This window comes from Mya arenaria, chromosome 1 (assembly GCF_026914265.1).
Source record: "Mya arenaria isolate MELC-2E11 chromosome 1, ASM2691426v1".
NCBI lineage: Eukaryota > Metazoa > Mollusca > Bivalvia > Myida > Myidae > Mya > Mya arenaria.
In genome coordinates this window covers 14,428,136-14,449,969 of record NC_069122.1, presented here as the reverse complement: position 1 = coordinate 14,449,969, position 21,834 = coordinate 14,428,136, and the positions used below count along the sequence as shown (strand labels likewise).

General features: G+C 36.1%; 1 protein-coding gene across 1 annotated transcript; it reads left to right on the top strand.

Moving 5' to 3' along the window:
* Positions 1–390: 390 nt before the first annotated feature.
* LOC128207905 (integrin beta-like protein 1) lies at positions 391–20,231 on the top strand. Its single transcript, XM_052911132.1, has 16 exons — positions 391–529; positions 1,765–1,904; positions 3,829–3,932; positions 4,119–4,205; positions 4,700–4,856; positions 6,440–6,541; positions 7,647–7,750; positions 7,983–8,069; positions 8,563–8,719; positions 9,542–9,643; positions 10,824–10,927; positions 11,159–11,245; positions 11,740–11,887; positions 12,665–12,766; positions 17,055–17,220; positions 19,069–20,231. The coding sequence occupies exons 2-15, from the start codon at positions 1,868–1,870 to the stop codon at positions 17,213–17,215; spliced, it is 1,539 nt and encodes a 512-aa protein (XP_052767092.1). The 5' UTR covers positions 391–529; positions 1,765–1,867; the 3' UTR covers positions 17,216–17,220; positions 19,069–20,231.
* Positions 20,232–21,834: the final 1,603 nt, after the last annotated feature.

The window sequence follows — 21,834 nt, the reverse complement described above, 5'->3', positions numbered from 1 at the left end:
GCAAAAAAAAAATTAGTTAGCGAATAGAGAGATACGAAGGGCGGATAAATGCAGATTTTAATCAGAATTATTGTTTATATGATAAAACAAAGTCGGGCAATGACAGTAATGTAGAGTTTTGCCAACATCAGTTACGGCTCTTGAAATGTAGATATATGTAAATGAATACATTTTAAGATACATGGTCTTAAGTCACGAGTTTTGCCATCTAAATGTATATAAATGAATACATTTTAAGATATATTTTCTTGAGTCACGAGTTTAGCCATCTAAATGTGTGTAAATTAATACATTTTAAGATATATTGTATTTTCTTGAATCACAAGTTTTGCCATCTTAATGTATGTAAATGAATATCTTTTAAGATAAATGTTCTTGAAATTTAGGAGCTGGACCAAGAAAAATGTTCCCAAGGTAACGGGACCTACGAATGCGGGGTTTGTAAGTGTAGACCGGGACGAAGCGGCGAGTTCTGTCAATGTGATAATAAGGAAGGGGATACTGTGCAGCAAGAGGCGAAATGTAGAAAGTAACTATATTTGTTTTATGCTTTCTGTGGTTTATAGAGATTTATGAGTGAAATAAAAATGATATTTCACTGTTTCAAAATTTGAAATAACATTTGCATATTTTTCACTGCTTTGAAATTTAAGCCGGCATTCATTTCCAAATTTAACGTTAGCGTGCATAGAGCTTCGACACAATTTTCAAAATAAAGTTACGTTTGCACACAATTTGGTGCGCTTTTCTGTAAAACTACATTAAACTGTCATTTAAAAATCCTTTTAAGGCATATAATAAAGAGACAAGTTTGTTTGTTTCAGTTTAAGATCGCATTATATTTCATCTGGTGAACACCAAAACTAAATATTCACTCGTGGCTATACCGCTCGTGAAATATGGCTTCCGGTGCTCTTTCGATGAAATATAGTACGATCTTACACTGCACCAAACAATTATCCTGCATTTATATTTACATAACAGAACACAATGTCACACCTGATTTGAAACATAAAATCACATCTACAATTAAATTATGCAATTGTAAGATGACGTGAAGTAAAACCTTTATGATTAAGAATGGGTGATGTTGGCGTAGCGAATGAGCCTTTCTTAATCATTAAGATATTATTTCAGGTCTCTTAATGAATCAAATGTGTATAGATTGGCCATGAACAAGCAGACATAACATTTATCTTCAGCTCAAATAAGATATGTAAACGCACAGAATCATAGACAGTATTTACTGTTTGTCTTTTTTAAAGCTTCACTCTCACAGATTGAACGTTTTGATAACTTTTTGATTTTTTGACTTGGAACAAGTCAATGTATGCAAAAATGCATGAAAACCAATGATATAAGACTGATGCCAAAAAAAAGTAGATCGCATTTTTGTTTTTTAAGTTCAAAAATTGATGTTTAATGCATTTTTCTTTAACCGTAAGTAACGCTTTTAGCCATAAAACATTATTTTTCGAACGGAAATAAGCCATCTGCGATCTGATCTTTTGTCTGCTGCCTTATTTGTTCCCTGGTTTGCAGATATTTACGCAATAAATTGCTCATTCGATGACAAAAAATAATGCTGTAAAAACGGTAAATCTGTGAGAGTGCAGCTTTAAGCTAAGGTAAAAATATGTCATAGAGACAATAAAGCATTACAAACAAAACGCATCAAAACATAAAAAAAATCTAAAAAATTAAAATAAATTATGAAAAAAATAATTATTAGATATTAATATGTTTTCTCTCCATTTTTTCAAGGGACAATGGTACAAAAGTTTGCGAGGACCAAGGTACATGTAAATGTGGCCAGTGTGTGTGCCTGAGGAACTACTTAGGTCCGTATTGTGAATGTAACAACAACATGTGCATCAAGCCAGGAAGCACGGAGAAATGCAGCAGTAAGTGTTAAAGAGGCATTCGTATTTAAAATCAATACATACACATGTAAAACACACATACATTTTGAGTGATAAACCTTTAACTACTTACTAAATATGCATTTATGTAAAATAATTGGTAACACGATTGTAACCGTATATTTATTAGCTGAAAACGCACAAACATTAAATGACTGGTGAGTGCTAAAAGATAAACAGTGATCAACTATCGTGTTTTCTGCATCTTTCTTTCAAAATAAACACAGCATCTTTCATAAGAAGCATTGCTTTCGATATCTATTCATCCTTTTTGGTAAATTAAAAGTATTGTATAAATTGTGGTACATGGTGATTTAGCCATTGGCTTACGATTTTTACTACTTTTTTCCGGTCAATACCATCAGCTCTGAAAACTAGATTTGTTTTCCCTATATGCTCCATTTCTTGGTCTTCTAGTTGAGCTCTCACAGATTGAACATTTGACTTTTTTTGTTTTTGTGCCTTGGAAAGAGCCAAGTTTTGCGAAAAAACATCAAAACCAGTGATATAAGACTGCTGTCAAAAAATCAAGTTTTCATATGTACTTTATAAAAAATCATATTTTATGTATTTTTTCTTAAAGGGCTATTAACGCTTTTAGCCATTAAAACATTAATTTCCGAACGGAAATATGAAACACTGCGATCTAATATTTGTCTGCAGTACTATATTACTGGTTTTTAGATATTAACGCAAAAAAATGGCTCATTCAAATGATAATCTGTAAGAGTGCAACTTTAAAGTGACCACTTATTCAAAATTAACATATACACATGTATAACAAACATCAATTTTGACTGATCAACCTTTAACTATAGCTACTTACTAAATAATGCATTTATGGAAATATAAATTACTGATAATTAGATTGTAACCGTGTATTTAATAGCAAAAAGTGCAAAAATATTAAATGATTGGTGAATGCTAAAAGATTTACTGTGATCTACTATAGTCTCATAAGGTAGAAACACCATGTTTTATTCTCATTTCTTTCAAACTAAAGTCGGTATCCTTCATAAGAACCATTGTTTCCGACATTTATTCATTCTTTATGAAACATTAAAACAATATTATTAATTGTGGTAAATCTTATCTGGGCGTAAGAGTGCATTATTAAAGGGAGAGTAAGACAACAAGGCTAGAATATGACACTACTTTGTTCAAGTCAATATCAATACACACACGAAACACCAGCATCATTGAGACACCCAGCAACACATAGGGGGATAACCCTATACATAAAATGCAATTTTGACATTAACTATAATTTTTGATTGAATGCCATTTGGACTTTTAAATGCTCCATCGGATCTTCAGTTAATCAAATCACTATTTTCTGCGAAAATACACTTGCGTATAACATTAATCGAACTTGACCGTGCACAAGCAATTCGAAGTGATAAAACATTAATTAAAACGACGGACATAGTATTTCTTATATACACAAATCTACGCAATCAAAATAACTGTTGTTTGTTTGCCTTCTGGTTGACATGCACATGACGTTATAAAACAAATTAATTCATTGCTTTTTCAAACTTTGAGGCGACGTATCGAAATTGAAAGAATAATTTTGTCGTCTTTTTTACCTTTTCGCGTATAAGCTTTTTGTCAAATATTTGCATTTTCGCCATTAAAACGCGGACACTTGAAATGGCAGTATTCATCCAACATAAAAACATTTATTTCGTTTCATCGCATCATTACCGATATAAGGACTTTGGAATTGTTTTTTGGTAGAAAAATGCCCTATTTGTTAAACTATTTTAGTCAGGGTCCATAATCAATAGTATTTATGTCCTTATCATTAGACATTCCTCATTAAATCATTCACTCAGTTGGCCATTTATTTTAACATTCTAACAAAAGGACTTGGAGTTTAACCTTAAAATGAAACACATTTCAGATCAAGGGCAATGTACTTGCGGAAGATGTCTATGTAAGGACGATTATGATGGTCAACACTGTGAATGCCCTCCGAAACGCAATTGTAAACATCCGGAAACAGGGGTACGGGTATTGAATCTCCATCTTGGTCCGTACGTCCGGCCTCGGATACCAGGACTGGTTTATTTTTCCCCTTAACTTCAAATGTTTTTGACTTGAACTTGTATACACATATTGACGGTGTAAAGGAGAAGTATTTTGCATAATAATTTTATTTTGTGTGTGATATATATAGAGTTATTTTTTCAGATGGAGTGTAATGGCCATGGAACGTGTAAGTGCGGAAAGTGTGAATGCGAACCCGACTATGAGGGACCAACGTGCGGAGAGTGTCCTGTAAGTGACAAAATGTATATGCGCTCAAAAAAGAAAACACGGATGTGTTTTCTCTGTTTGTTTGCATTGCTGTTATATTGTTTATGAAGGCCATAAAGTAATTAAGTTTGATTACGTAGCTTAATGAGTTACCCTCAATAAATAAAGTCATTTGTCAAACTTTGAACAGTCAAACTTCGTTTGCTCGAACTCGCTTTGCTCGAATTCCTCGTTGGCTCGAACTGTATATAAATGATCGATTTCTTTAAATTTAAGGCAATCAATAAAGTTATTTTTCAAACTTAGTACAGTCAAATTTCGTTGGCTTGAACTCACTTTTCTCGAATTCCTCGATGGCTCGAACTGGATAGCAACTCCGCTTGGGTCCAATTTTCCGTGTTTCGTTGTCCCTGGGAGGTCGAGTCAACGGGGTTCAATTGTATGTCGATAACATTTTTATATTTTCAGTAAATATATTATTTATTATTATTTTAACTGATGATTGGTCAATTCAGAAATGTGAAAGGTGTAGCAAATGCCGGTACAGAGACTGTGTCAAGTGTATCGTAGAAAATGAAAAGCAGACAGCCATGATCAACGAGACAGCTATTCCGTTCGTGTGTCAGTCAAGCTGCCCGAATCTTCTAGTCACAATGGTCAACAAATTCAATGGTAGGTTATAACATTATAACTATCTTCCATGGCCGAGAGTGTAAGATACGTTCATTCCGACCCGAGCGTAGGGTGTTTTGTGGAAACGAGGTTTACCGAGTTTCCGCAAATCACCCTGCGCTAGGGTCGGGATGAACCTATCTTACACGAGCGGCTATGGTAGATGCTCTTTCTCCCATCTCAGTTAAACAAAATGAAGTAAAAATGTCTTCTCCCACCTCAGATAAGTAGATCCATTAATTTAACCATGCTAGAAATTCTTATCTTGCCCACGGGCGAAGATAAAATGCCCGTATGGAACATCTTTTAATGGTCACCACAGTGTAATTACCTCCCTTGTTGAAGACTGTCGTCTGTAGCGCATCATGGAAACCTTGTCTGGTGGCAATATTTAGAACGCGAGTTAATTATTTCTCGCTTCAAATGTCACCAGAAAACAGTTTTCACGCAACTTTCAAGAAATAATGCTTCACTCTTCTTAGAACTATTTAAAGACCGATCAGACCATTTACATACTCTGAATCACTGCGCGAATATCCATGACAACCACGAATTATCGCATATCCGTACGCAATTATTTTCACTTAGCACAAAGAGTTTCGGCAAAAAAATACATTTTTTTTTTACTTAATTTTGTTTAACTGAGGTGGGAGAAAAAGCATCTACCATAGCCGCTCGTGTAAGATAGGTTCATCCCAACCCTCGCGCAGGGTGTTTTGCGGAAACTCGGTAAACCTCGTTTCCGCAAAACACCCTACGCTCAGGTCGGAATGAACGTATCTTACACTCTCGGCCATGGAAGATACTTACAATCTCATCCTTGTGATTTCATAATATAGACGATAATAGCGCGTGACTATATAAATTGTGGCAATCATTTGCTGATGCTATATTTTGATCGTCTACGCATATAAGGTAAGTGTTGTTGTTGTTGTTGCTGCAACTGTTGTTTTTGTTGTTGCTGTTGTTGTTGTTGTTATTGTTTTTGTTGTTGTTACTGCTGCTGTTGTTTTGTTGTTGTTGTTAGTGTTGTTATTGTTAATGGTGTTGTTGCTTTTGTTGTTGTTGCTGTTGCTGCTGCTGCTGCTGTTGTTATTATTATTGTTGTTGTTGTCAGATCGCAATGAGTTTCTCCGAGTGACCACCAAAAGCTTTACATGAATTGTTGTTGTTCTCAAATTGAAATTGATAACGATCGTTTACTTAACAAACATATTTTCCTTTTATCAAATGCTTTGAAAGAATATAAAACAACACTTGATAATATGTACCGTTTGTAATAAAGAGCCTCAAATTATATGCAAATCTTACGTCATTTCGGAGCTGACGACGTTCAAATTGTGACACAGCCCTTTACACAGTGACGTTTGATTTGGACGAAAAGTGCGAACTAAAATTTAAAAACAAATGTTAAAAGTGAGCCTTGAAATAAACGGTGGTGTTTTTAAGTCCGTTCTTTGATCTAATGCCAACTAGCGCCGGGGAAAATGTTGTTTTTCCCAAGTCCCTAATTAACAGTTTTAAAAGCAAATTGAGCTGACGCATGCGTATCACGCTAAACCCTTATCTCCTTCTGATTTAAGATTCCGATCCCTGTGTCTTCGTTGAGTCGAAGAAATGTATACGCAACTACTTAGTGGAGTGTTCAAACGATACTGTCCGGCTCAACATCGCCAACCAGAGAGGTAAGTGACCTTATATTTCTTTGTTTTGCGTGTATTAATTAAAGCTCGGTGTCTGTGTGTGCGTGTGTGCTTGCTTGCGAACGTGCGTGCTGGTGTGGGTGCGTGCGTGCGTGCGTGTGTGTGTGTGTATAGTTAGCTTATCTATACTCGCACGAGTGCAGTGCACATTCGGCGAGTGTTCCGATTAGATTATTAGTCAATTTGGAGCAAAGTGCACAAACAGAATGTTACCCAGATTAGAGCTACCCAGTGTTTATAGCACTGTCACACGAGACGAGACATATTATGTTTAACTCATTTGATTTTAATTATTAAAACTATAATTTGCCCTTTTAACCTCTTATGCCAATTTAACTTAAGAGTTCACCTCGTACCTATAAAGTGTCCCTTTAACCTATACTGCGTCCCTTTAACATATAATGTGCCCTTTTAACCTATATTGGGCCTCTTTAACCTAAAATTCGCCTTTTATCCTATATTGGGCCTCTTTAACCTAAAGTTTACCCTTTTAACCTATATGGCCCCTTTTACCTATAGTGTGCCCTTTAACCTATATTGGGCTCCTTTAACCTTTTCTCTAGCCCTTTAAGATGTAGAATGTCCCTCCAATCTATAGTGTGCCCCTTTAACCTATAACCTATATTGTGGCCTTTAACCTTTAATGTATTTCTTTAAGGTATAGTGTGCCCTTTAAACACCTATAGCATGCCCATATGACCTGTATTGTGCTCCATTAACCTAAACTGCATCATTCAACCTTTTGTGTGATCCTTTAACCTAAAATGTGCCCTTTAACCTATAGTGTGCCCCTTTAACCTATCGAGTGCCCCTTTAACCTATAGTGAACTTGAAATGGCAGTATTCATCAACCATAATAAAATTTATTTCGTTTTCCTGCATCATTACCGATATAAGGACTTTGGAACTGTTTTTTGGCAGAAAAATGACCTTTTTGTAAAACTATTTTAGTCAGGGTCCATAATCAATAGTATTTATGTCCTTATCATTAGACATTCCTCATTTAATCATTCACTCAGTTGGCCATTTATTTTAACATTCTAATCAAAGGACTTGGAGTTTAACCTTAAAATGAAACACATTTCAGATCATGGGCAATGTAATTGCGGAAGATGTCTATGTAAGGACGATTATGATGGTCATCACTGTGAATGCCCTCCGAAACGCAATTGTAAACATCCGGAAACAGGGGTACGGCTATGATTAGTATTGAATCTCCATCACTTGGTGGTTAAGGGTTTATACGAATCACTTTGTCCCGTCCGTACGTCCGGCCTCGGACACCAGGACAGGTTTATTTTTTCCCCTTAACTTCAAATGTTTTTGACTTGAAATTGTATACACATATTGACGGTGTAAAGGAGAAGTATTTTGCATAATAACTTTATTTTGTGTGTGATATTTTTAGAGTTTTTTTTTTCAGATGGAGTGTAATGGCCATGGAACGTGTAAGTGCGGAAAGTGTGAATGCGAACCCGACTATGAGGGACCAACGTGCGGAGAGTGTCCTGTAAGTGACAAAATGCATTTGCGCTCAAAAAAGAAAACGCGAATGTGTTTTCTCCGTTTGTTTGCATTGCTGTTATATTGTTTATGAAGGCCATAAAGTGATTAGGTTTGATTACGTAGCTTAATGAGTTACCCTCAGTAAATAAAGTTATTTGTCAAACTTTGTACAGTCAAACTTCGTTTGCTCGAACTCGCTTTGCTCGAATTCCTCGTTGGCTCGAACTGTATATAAAAGATCGATTTCTTTAAATTGAAAGCAATCAATAAAGTTATTTGTCAAATTAGTATATTCAAATTTCGTTGGCTCGAACTCGCTTTTCTCGAATTCCTCGATGGCTCGAACTGGATAGCAACTCCGCTTGGGTCCAATTTTCCGTGTTTCGATGTCCCTGGGAGGTCGAGTCAACGGGGTTCAACTTTATGTCGATAACATTTTTATATTTTCAGTCAGTATATTATTTATTATTATTTTAACTGATGATTGGTCAATTCAGAAATGTGAAAGGTGTAGCAAATGCCGGTACAGAGAATGTGTCAAGTGTATCGTAGAAAATGAAAAGCAGACAGCCATGATCAACGAGACAGCTATTCCGCTCGCGTGTCAGTCAAGCTGCCCGAATCTTCTTGTCACAATGGTCAACAAATTCAATGGTAGGTTATAACATAATGTCATCTCATCCTTGTGATTTCATGATTTAGACGATAATAGCGCGTGACTATATAAATTGTGGCAATCATTTGCTGATGCGATATTTTGATCGTCTACGCAAAAAGGTAAGTGTTGTTGTTGTTGTTGTTGCTGCTACTGTTGTTTTTGTTGCTGCTACTGTTGTTTTTGTTGTTGTTGTTATTGTTTTTGTTGTTGTTACTGCTGCTGTTTTTGTTTTTGTTGTTGTTGTTGTTAGTGTTGTTATTGTTAATGGTGTTGTTGCTTTTGTTGTTGCTGCTTCTGTTGTTGTTGTTGCTGCTGCTGCTGTTGCTGTTGTTGTTATTGTTGTGGTTGTCAGATCGCAATAAGTTCCTCCGAGTAAACACCAAAAGCTTTTCATTCATTGTTGTTGTTCTCAAATTGAAATTGATAACGATCGTTTACTTAACAAACATATTTTCCTTTTATCAAATGCTTTGAAAGAATATAAAACGACACTTGATAATATGTACCGTTTGTAATAAAGAGCCTCAAATTATATGCAAATCTTACCTCATTTCGGAGCTGACGACGTTCAAATTGTGACACAGCCCTTTACACAGTGACGTTTGATTTGGAAGAAAAGTACGAACTAAAATTTCAAAACAAATGTTGAAAGTGAGCCTTGAAATAAACGGTGGTGTTTGTAAGTCCGTTCTTTGATCTAATGCCAACTAGCGCCGGGGAAAATGTTGTTTTTCCCAAGTCCCTAATTAACAGTTTCAAAAGCAAATTGAGCTGACGCATGCGTATCACGCTAAACCCTTATTTCCTTCTGATTTAAGATCCCGATCCCTGTGGTTTCATTGTGTCGAAGAAATGTATACGCAACTACTTAGTGGAGTGTTCAAACGATACTGTCCGGCTCAATATCGCCAACCAGAGAGGTAAGTGACCTTATATTTCTTTGTTTTGCGTGTATTAATTAAAGCTCGGTGTCTGTGTGTGCGTGTGTGCTTGCTTTCGAACATGCGTGCTGGCGTGCGTGCGTGCGTGCGTGCGTGTGTGTGTTTAGTTAGCTTATCTATACTCGCACGAGTGCAGTGCACATTCGGCGAGTGTTCCGATTAGATTATTAGTCAATTTGGAGCAAAGTGCACAAACAGAATGTTACCCTGATTAGAGCTACCCAGTGTTTATAGCACTGTCACACGAGACGAGACATATTATGTTTAACTCATTCGATTTTAATTATTAAAACTATAATTTGCCCCTTTAACCTCTTATGCCAATTTAACTTAAGAGTTCACCTCGAACCTATAGAGTGTCCCTTTAACCTATACTGTGTCCCTTTAACATATAAAGTGCTTTTTAACCTATAGTGTGCCCTTTTTAACGTAAAGTGTGAACTTAATCCTGTAGTAATCCCCTTTAACATATAGTGTGCCCTTTTAACCTATATTGGGCCTCTTTAACCTAAAATTCGCCTTTTATCCTATATTGGGCCTCATTAGCCTAAAGTTTACCCTTTTAACCTATATGGCCCCTTTTACCTATAGTGTGCCCTTTAACCTATATTGGGCCCCTTTAACCTTTTCTCTAGCCCTTTAAGATATAGAATGTCCCTCCAATCTATAGTGTGCCCCTTTAACCTATAGCCTATATTGTGGCCTTTAACCTTTAATGTATTTCTTTAAGGTATAGTGTGCCCTTTAAACACCTTTAGCATGCCCAAATGACCTGTATTGTGCTCCATTAACCTAAACTGCATCATTCAACATTTTGCGTGATCCTTTAACCTAAAATGTGCCCTTTAACCTATAGTGTGCCCCTTTAACCTATAGAGTGCCCCTTTAACCTATAGTGAACTTGAAATGGCAGTATTCATCCATCATAATAAAATTTATTTCGTTTTATCGAATCATTACCGATATAAGGACTTTGGAATTGCTTTTTGGCAGAAAAATGCCCTATTTGTTAAACTATTTTAGTCAGGGTCCATAATCAATAGTATTTATGTCCTTATCATTAGACATTCCTCATTAAATCATTCACTCAGTTGGCCATTTATTTTAACATTCTAATCAAAGGACTTTGAGTTTAACCTTAAAATGAAACACATTTCAGATCAAGGGCAATGTACTTGCGGAAGATGTCTATGTAAGGACGATTATGATGGCCATCACTGTGAATGCCCTCCGAAACGCAATTGTAAACATCCGGAAACAGGGGTACGGCTATGATTAGTATTGAATCTCCATCACTTGGTGGTTAAGGGTTTATAGGAATCACTTTGTCCCGTCTGTACGTCCGGCCCCCGACACCAGGACAGGTTTATTTTTTCCCCTTAACTTCAAATGTTTTTGACTTGAAATTGTATATACATATTAACGGTGTAAGGGAGAAGTATTTTGCATAATAATTTTATTTTGTGTGTGATATTTTTAGAGTTATTTTTTCAGATGGAGTGTAATGGCCATGGAACGTGTAATTGCGGAAAGTGTGAATGCGAACCCGACTATGAAGGACCAACGTGCGGAGAGTGTCCTGTAAGTGACAAAATGCATATGCGCTCAAAAAAGAAAACGCGGATGTGTTTTCTCCGTTTGTTTGCATTGCTGTTATATTGTTTATGAAGGCCATAAAGTAATTAAGTTTGATTACTTAGCTTAAAGAGTTACCCTCAATAAATAAAGTCATTTGTCAAACTTTGTACAGTCAAACTTCGTTTGCTCGAACTCGCTTTGCTCGAATTCCTCGTTGGCTCGAACTGTACATAAATGATCAATTTCTTTAAATTGAAGGCAATCAATAAAGTTATTTGTCAAACTTAGTACAGTCAAATTTCGTTGGCTCGAACTCGCTTTTCTCGAATTCCTCGATGGCTCGAACTGGATAGCAACTCCGCTTGGGTCCAATTTTCCGTGTTTCGTTGTCCCTGGGAGGTCGAGTCAACGGGCTTCAATTTTATGTCGATAATATTTTTATATTTTCAGTCAGTATATTATTTATTATTATTTTAACTGATGATTGGTCAATTCAGAAATGTGAAAGGTGTAGCAAATGCCGGTACAGAAAATGTGTCCAGTGTATCGTAGAAAATGAAAAGCAGATCAACGAGACAGCTATTCCGCTCGCGTGTCAGTCAAGCTGCCCGAATCTTCTTGTCACAATGGTCAACAAATTCAATGGTAGGTTATAACATAATGTCATCTCATCCTTGTGATTTCATGATTTAGACGATAATAGCGCCTGACTATATAAATTGTGGCAATCATTTGCTGATGCGATATTTTGATCGTCTACGCAAAAAGGTAAGTGTTGTTGTTGCTACTGTTGTTTTTGTTGTTATTGTTGTTGTTATTTTTTTGTTGTTGTTACTGCTGCTGCTGTTGTTTTTGTTTTTGTTGTTGTTGTTAGTGTTGTTATTTTTGATGGTGTTGTTGCTTTTGTTATTGCTGCTGCTGCTGCTGCTGCTGTTGTTATTGTTGTTGTTGTCAGATCGCAATAAGTTTCTCCGAGTGAACACCAAAAGCTTTACATTCATTGTTGTTGTTCTCAAATTGAAATTGATAACGATCATTTGCTTAACAAACATATTTTCCTTTTATCAAATGCTTTGAAAGAATATAAAACGACACTTGATAATATGTACCGTTTGTAATAAAGAGCTTCAAATTATATGCAAATCTTACGTCATTTCGGAGCTGACGACGTTCAAATAGTGACACAGCCCTTTACACAGTGACGTTTGATTTGGACGAAAAGTACGAACTAAAATTTCAAAACAAATGTTAAAAGTGAGCCTTGAAATAAACGGTGGTGTTTTTAAGTCCGTTCTTTGATCTAATGCCAACTAGCGCCGGGGAAAATGTTGTTTTTCTCAAGTCCCTAATTAACAGTTTTAAAAGCAAATTTGGGCTGACGCATGCGTATCACGCTTAACCCTTGTCTCCTTCTGATTTAAGATCCCGATCCCTGTGGCTTCATTGAGTCGAAGGAATGTATACGCAACTACTTAGTGGAGTGTTCAAACGATACTGTCTGGCTCAACATCGCCAACCAGAGAGGTAAGTGACCTTATATATCTTTGTTTTGCGTGTATTAGTTAAAGCTCGGTGTCTGTGTGTGCGTGTGTGCTTGCTTGCGAACGTGCGTGCTGGCGTGCGTGCGTGCGTGCGTGCGTGTGTATGTGTGTGCAAGCTTATCTATACTCGCACGAGTGCAGTGCACATTCGGCGAGTGTTCCGATTAGATCATTAGTCATTTTAGTTTTTTTGGAGCAAAGTGCACAAACAGAATGTTACCCAGATTAGAGCTACCCAGTTTTTATAGCACTGTCACACGAGACGAGACATATTATGTTTAACTCATTTGATTTTAATTATTAAAACTATAATTTGCCCCTTTAACCTCTTATGCCAATTTAACTTAAAGAGTTCATCTCGTACCTATAGCGTGTCCCTTTAACCTATACTGTGTCCCTTTAACATATAGTGTGCTTTTTAACCTATATTGGCCATTTTTAAGTGTGAACTTAAACCTATAGTAATCCCCTTTAACATATAGTGTGCCCTTTTAACCTATATTGGGCCTCTTCAACCTAAAATTCGCCTTTTATCCTATATTGGGCCTCTTTAACCTAAAGTTTACCCTTTTAACCTATATGGCCCCTTTTACCTATAGTGTGCCCTTTAACCCATATTGGGCCCCTTTAACCTTTTCTCTAGCCCTTTAAGATATAGAATGTCCCGCCAATCTATAGTGTGCCCCTTTAACCTATAACCTATATTGTGGCCTTTAACCTTTAATGTATTTCTTTAAGGTATAGTGTGCCCTATATGCCCCATATGACCTGTATTGTGCCCCATTAACCTAAACTGCATCATTTAACCTTTTATGTGATCCTTTAACCTAAAATGTGCCCTTTAACCTATAGTGTGCCCCTTTAACCTATAGAGTGCCCCTTTAACCTATAGTTAACCTATTGTGAACCCCTGTAGATATAGTATGGTTTAAACCTAAATTGTGCTCTTCTAACCTGCAATGTGCAACATTAACCTTTTCTATACCCATTCAACATTTAGTGTACCCCTTTAACCGAACGTGTGCCCTTTAACCTATAGTATGTCCCTTTGACCCATAGGTTGCTCCTTTAACCTAAAGTGTGCCTATTGAACTGAAATTGTGCTACTTGTACCTTAAGTGTGCCGTTTAACCTATATTATGCCGCTCTAACAAATAGTGAGGACTGTTAACCTAAAGTATGCCATTTTAACCTACAGTGTGCTCCTTTAACCTATACTTTGGTCCTTCAACATAAAGTGTGCCCCTTTAACATATAGTGTGCCCCTTTTACCTATAGTGAGCTTTTTTTAACCTGTAGTATACCCCTTTAAACTGTACTTTGTCCCTTAAAAATAAGTTGTGCCCCTTTAACCTAAAGGTTGCCTTTTTAACCTATTCGTACACACTGATGAGTGGTAAACGGGGAATTGGCGGGATAGCACCAACTGATAAGAGGTGAATGGGGCATTGGCGGGATAGCACCCACTGATAAAAGGTAGATGGGGCAGTGGCGGGATAGCACCCACTGATAAAAGGTAGATGGGGCAGTGGCGGGATAGTACCAACTGATAAAGGGTAGATGGGGCAGTGGCGGGATAGTACCCACTGATGAGTGGTAAATGGGGCAGTGGCGGGATAGCACCCACTGATAAAAGGTAGATGGGGCAGTGGCGGGATAGTACCCACTGATGAGTGGTAAATGGGGCAGTGGCGGGATAGTACCCACTGAGGAGTGGTAAATGGGGCAGTGGCGGGATAGCACCCACTGATAAAAGGTAGATGGGGCAGTGGCGAGATAGTACCCACTGATAAAAGGTAGTTAGGGCAGTGGCGGGATAGTACCCACTGATTAGAGGTAGACGGGACATTGGCGGATACGTACACACTGATTAGAGTTAATACAGGTTAAAGGGGCACACTATTGGTTCAAGAGGCAATCTATAGGTATCCGATCCACAATTCAGGTTAAAGGGACACACTTTAGGTTAAAATGGTACAATATAAGTTAAAGTGAAGTGGCACAATATAAGTTAAATGGGTGCAATTTACGTTAAAGGGTACACTATAGGTTGAAGGGCATACTTTAGGTTAAAGGGCACACTATAGGTTAAAGGGTAAACTATAGGTTAAAGGGCACACTATAGGTTAAAGCGTACAATACAGGTTAAAGCGTACACAATAGGTTAAAGCGTACACTATAGTTTAAAACGTACAATATAGGTTAAAGGGTATACTATAGGTTAAAGCGTACACTATAGGTTAAAGGGAACAATAGGTTAAAGCGTACACTATAGGTTAAAGGGTACACTATAGGTTAAAGGGTAAACGATAGGTTAAAAGTCACACTATAGGTTAAAGAAGCACACTATAGGTGAAAGGGTACACTATAGGTGATAGGGTAAACTATAGGTTAAAGGGCACACTATAGGTTAAATCGTATACTATAAGTTAAAGGGTACTTTATAGGTTGAAGAGAACACAATAGGTTAAAGCGTACACTATAGGTTAAAGCGTACACTATAGGTTAAAGGGTACACTATAGGTAAAAGGGCACACTATAGGTTAAAGAAGCACACTATAGGTTGAAGAGAACACAATAGGTTAAAGCGTACACTATAGGTTAAAGCGTACACTATAGGTTAAAGGGTACACTAAAGATTAAAGGGCACACTATAGGTTAAAGCGTACACTATAGGTTAAAGGGCACACGTTAGGTTAAAGTGTACACTATAGGATGAAGGGAACACTTTAGGGTAAAGGGCACACTATAGGTTAAAGGGTTCACTATAGGTTGAAGGGAACACTATAGGTTAAAGGAGCACACTATAGGTTGAAGGGAACACTATAGGTTAAAGGGCACGCTATAGGTTAAAGGGTACACTATATGTTGAAGGAAACACTATAGGTTAAAGCGCACTCTATAGGTTGAGGGGAATACTATAGGTTAAAGGGAACTCTATAGGTTGAAGGGTACACTATAGGTTGAAGGAAACACTATAGGTTAAAGCGCACTCTATAGGTTGAGGGGAATACTATAGGTTAAAGGGAACACTATAGGTTGAAGGGTACACTATAGGTTGAATGAAACACTATAGGTTAAAGCGCACTCTATAGGTTGAGGGGAGCACTATAGATTAAAGGGAACTCTATAGGTTAAAGCACACTCTATAGGTTGAGGGGAGCACTATAGGTTAAAGGGAACACTATAGGTTGAAGGGAACACTATAGGTTAAAGGGCACACTTTATGTTAAAGGGGTACACTAGAGGTTAAATGAGCAAACTTTAGGTTATAGGGGCACACATAAGGTTAAAGGGGCACACTTAAGGTTAAAGGGGCGCACTATAGGTTACCGGGCACACTACAGGTCAAATGAACATGACATAGGTTAAAGGGGCACTATATAGGTTAAATGGGCACTATATAGGTTAAATATGTACACTTAAGGTTATTAAGGCGCACTTTAGGTCAAAGGAGCACACTATTGGTTAAAGGGGGACACTATAGGTCAAAGGAGCACACTATCGGTTAAAGGGCCACGCTATAGGTTAAAGGAGCACACTATAGGTTAAAGGAGCACACTTTAGGTTAAAGGAGCACACAATAGGTTAAAGGAGCACACTTTATGTTAAAGGGGCACTCTATACGTTAGGAAGGGACACTATAGGTTAAAGGAGCTCATTTTATGTTAAAGGGCCACAGTATAGGTTAAAGGGACATACTATAGGTTAAATGGCCACACTATAGGTCAAAGAGGCACACTATAGGTTAAAGGAGCACACTATAGATTAAAGGAGCACGCTATAGGTTAAATGGGCACACTATAGGTCAAAGGAGCACACTTTATGTTAAAGGGGCACACTAAAGGTTAAATGAGCACACATTTAGGTTATAGGAGCACACATTAGGTTAAATGGGCACACTTTATGTTAAAGGAGCACACTATAGGTTAAAAGAGAACACTATAGGTTAAAGGGTCGCACTATAGGTCAAAGGAACACAATATAGGTTGAAGGAGCACAATGTTCCGTTTTCCTTTTATCAGTGTGTACCTCTCCCGCTAGTGCTCCGTTTACCTTTTTGCAGTGTGCACCTTTCCCGCCAGTGTTCCGTTTACCTCTTATCAGTGTGTACGTATCCCGCATATGCTCCTTTTACCTTTTATCAGTATGTACGTCTCCCGCCAATGCTCTGTTCACCTCTTTTAAGTGTGTACGTCTCCCGCCAATGCCCCGTTCCTCTCTAATCAATGTGTACGTATCCCGCTTATGCTCTGTTTACCTCTTTTCAGTGTGTACGTATCCCTCCGATGCCTTGCTTATCGTCCTCCCAATCCTTGCTTGCATTCTCGGAGTAGGGCTCTTAATGATCATCATTTGGAGGATCTTGACTTCTTCTACGACAAGATCGAATATCCGCGGTTTGAATATGAGACCCAGCACGGCATATTGAACACGGTGAGGTCGATAATAGAATATATTCTCATATTTCTCATTTAGAAATAAAGTAAGATAACATTTTAAGTCATTATGGTCTGATGCTGGCTTTTTCTTAATTTTGTAATTTTTGACCAATGGTGGGACAGTTGTGGGGTTAAGGTCACACAAACTAGCTTATGCCCCCAGTAGCATCGCATTCAAGGTAATTCGTGTTTTACTGACCGTTCCAATGTGGTAATTTCATCATTTATCCGTACAGTTATTTCGATGCGCGTATGATTAAAGGTCTATGGTGTTTGTATTTGTGTATTTGTGTCTCTATTTCATAGTCCGTAAGGCCCTTTCCAACTGATTCCAAACTGTTTCTATTTTTTTGTTTTGATACAAGATACAAGAATCTTTATTTAAAGTCGTGTATGTGTTAACAAGAAACATTAGCTCAATGAGCTATTTTCCGACATTAATAACAAACATACATAACATATCAAATAACAATAACAATGAGCTTGTGACCTGAAAATAAAAGTACATATGTTAAAATGAACACATATTGGAGCATGCATACAAATACAAATTTAATAAGCATCATGAACAGTGATAACACCAACAAGTTTTCCCGGCTGTACGGCCAGTCCACACGCGCACGGTTCCACTAGTTGATATACCACTGTAAAATGATTAGTTGTTTCAACAGTATAGCTTAATGGGTAATCATATACATTGAAGTAGCAAAATTGTAAGTAGCAAAATATACAAGGGAATAGCAGCTTTGTACACCGACGAGTAGTTTGTAAAAAAAAATACAACAAAAACTTATAATTAATCTAGCATGATAGGAAAAATACTTTGCAAGTATTGATTAGAGGAGGAATGATATGTATCATGTTATTTTTGTTATACTGTTGGGCTTGTCCCTGAAGTTTTCATTTGGCCGAATTTTTCAGAATTTTATTAAAGCAAACAAAGTTGTTAACGACATTGTTGCCAACTTTCAAACCGTTACTTCTCTGGAAGTTTAATGGGTACCTTTTTGACCCGTTGTATTTATATTTTTACTCTGAACAATTATCCTATTGATTTTTTTATTGATTTACTCAACACATAAATCAATTAAAACTAAAGATACAAGCCAAGTAGCCTGAAACTTAAATATATCCCTGGGCCCGTAATTAAAAAAAACGTCTTAAGACATTTCCTAACTTGAGTTATGTTTTTTAATTACGCACTCACTTTTACTATTGTATAATAACATATTAATACATGAACTACTCTATTGACATTGATTTGATTGAACATACGTAATGTTAAAAGCACTGGCAACTGATTTTCAAACTCAATCTTTTTTTTTAAATCAAAAAAATCTTATAATTCCAAACGAAAAATTACAATACCAAAATTGTGAAAAAATATTGTTGTTTTTTTCAAAACTGCATTTTGTACTGTGTATATGATATATATATACTTGTATATACAGTACAAAATGTATATTTTGAAAATATATTTCGATATTTTTTAGACAATTTTGGTATTGGTTTATTTTGTTTGGAATTATAAGAGTATAAAAAATATTATTATTATTAACAAAAAAATATGATTGATTTTAAAAATCCGGCACCAGAGGTTAAAAACAATTACAATTTTTGAGTAGGAAAAAAGGAGGTACACAAGCTCTGTAGATCGCCATAATTGAACTCCTTACATATATATATACATAATATAGTTATTAATCTAAGCATAAAAGTATCCGAACAATTTAGTGTTATTATTGTGCGTGTGTTTTTAATCTTTTATTTTAACTTTTAATACTTTATTCTCGAAATTATAATTTCATTTGCGAAAATAACAAAACACTTAAAATATTTTCAGGAGGACAATCCGATATACAGAACCCCGGTGACAACCAATCAGAATCCAGTATACAAAGGCGGCGCAACGGACTAATCGAAATCAATAGACTGTTAGAAAAGGAAACGTATAAATACCCTGGCACCAATTTCGCGTAAAATGTCTCATAATCATAGTTCAATGAGCCGAATTACTTCCTGAAACTTGATTTAATATATCAAAGGCGACTACAAATTAATTGGAAGATTTTCATCCCTGCCCACCCCCTTTTTACCCGCCACTCCTTAAATTTTATTGTCTCATATAAAAATGTTGAATTGGGGTCTGTAGAAGTGTATCGGTCCAGTTCTGTCCGGGAACGGCGTTTATTAATAAATTTGGTGTAGATGTATAACAATCACGTTTTTAAAAGATCATTGTAACGATCGTGTTTTTGGGTTCGTCTGGAAACACATGTATATGGTCCCCTATGCAGTTATAAAGGATGCATATTCAAAGGTGAAACATTCATTTCAGAAAACTGTAAGAAATAAAATGTCACCCAACGCCCCAATCTAAAAGAAAAAAAAATGATGAAAATCTAGCAATTCATTTTTTCGTTGGCCTAAACATAGTTTATAAGAGTTATCCTCAAAAAATGAGTGCCTTTAAAAAAAGTCTCAAAACTGCCCAAATAGATGAAATTGATACCAAAACAAAAAAAGTCTGCTAAGCTTGGTTATTGATAAATAAACGTTGTTTTAAAACAAAGGGAGAAATTAAAATTAAAAAAAAATATCGGAAAACCAATAAAGCTACACATACATATCGAAAACCTTTACAAAATGAAATAATCTTACGTTTTAAGGGGACTAGACACCAGATAATGCAATGTCAGGAAAAAAATGTCAAAAGACTTGCATAAAATTGATATCGTTTTGTACAATGCATTGAATCATTCTTACTATTGTATTACATCGCTAACGTCATAAAAAATATATATTTCGCGATGTATTATCGGCCTCATACTAGCTCATATTGACGATTCTAGACTTGTTTTGAGGACATTTTGCCGATCTGGGGGTCATCTGTGTTTAGTCCCTTTGAAACTTGAGTCTTGTTTTCTGTACATCATAAACAATTTGAAAAACATCATGCGATACTGTGTGAAAAAGAAATCTGTAAATCGGTTCGGTCAAACAAAACCAAACACTTTTGTTATAAATCGAGCATGCATATTTGTATATTACTTTTATTAGCATAAAACTGCTTCATAATTTATTTATATTGTAGCAAAATCATTTGATAGTGCGCTTACTTCTGTAAATACATTTACCTTTATGCAAATGTATATATTTAAGCTATTTCTCTGTTTTATAGTTCTTTGTTTCATAGTAACGCAGCTTTAGTTAATATTTCACTTTTACTTATCTCAATCCATCAATCATTAAGTACATGTATTAGATATGTTCCATGCAATATTTTAGGAATGATCGCATTTCTAGTAATAAAAGTAATGCTATTTTAGTCGGTTGAAATTTGGTATTGTTTCGTGCGTAAAGATACATCGCATTCGAACTTTGGTCTAGTGCGATACGAACATCTCGAAGTGATACAACCGACTAACATTCGGATGACCTCGGTTATTGTCCATCGAAAACAACCTCGGATGTATACCTTTTTACTGATTGCCAATGCAGTGTTATGTTGCATAAATAATCAAGATTTTTTAGAGTAATGTCAGTAAGTTTAACTGCTGGATTGAATTACTACACGATCTATTTGCAGCGTAGTTAATTTTAAAGATTTCTGATATCGTAAACTGTCCATATACATCCGAGGTTGTTTCGGATGGAAAATAGCCGAGTTGTTCCGCATGACATAACATTCCCTATTTAACACGAAGAAAAGGCGATTTACCTTATTCTGTTTCGTTTTTTTGTAACAGTGTACTAAATATGCTAAATGTGTAGTTTATGAAGTGTGTATACAATTTATTGTAAGTAATCACATATAAAGTATTCTTGGCGAAAGCATGGAAGTTTAATCGTTCGTTATTAAACGAAACAAAAATACAGTTCACATAATTGCAATAAGTTATCTATAATGTCAACGGCACTTTGTTTTGTATATTAAATATGCATTGATACACACTTATTGTATTTCTCTTATGTTTATTCTGATTGATATTTTATATTTAGTAAACTAAACTTACATAAATAGTTGTTTGTTTTTATTTAGCTTAAGGTTACATCTTAGATTTGTGCCTATACGCTGTAATATTAACTTCCGAAACCTGCTAGTATTGTCATTCCAATATGTATATAAAATACTCCACCCCACCCCCATGTTTTGCTTCACATTTTAATATTAACTTGTGAAAGCTATATACACTTACGAATGTCCTTCAAAAGGCAAACGTGCACATCCCAATAGATGCATTAAGCTAACAAAACATGCCCCTTGTACACATAAACATTTTGTATTCCTTTATACAGAGTAGTCTTCACTTGGTATATATTTGCGGCACTAACACATATATTGTTAAAGGCTATTTCCAGCATTATATATCCTAATCCACAGCACGTTTTTGAGCTTATGGCATAGGAAAGTGAGTCAACAATCTTATTATACTAATTGAAGTTTTAGCATGGTTCCATTTTTTGTCAACACCTTACATTTCCCATTTTACTTTTGTTGGCTAGGGAACAGCCATATAAAGATACCATTATATTCCAACAGATGATTTGAGAACAGTGTATAGGATATTCATATATTGTATCATTTCAAACATAACTTTTTAAAGTA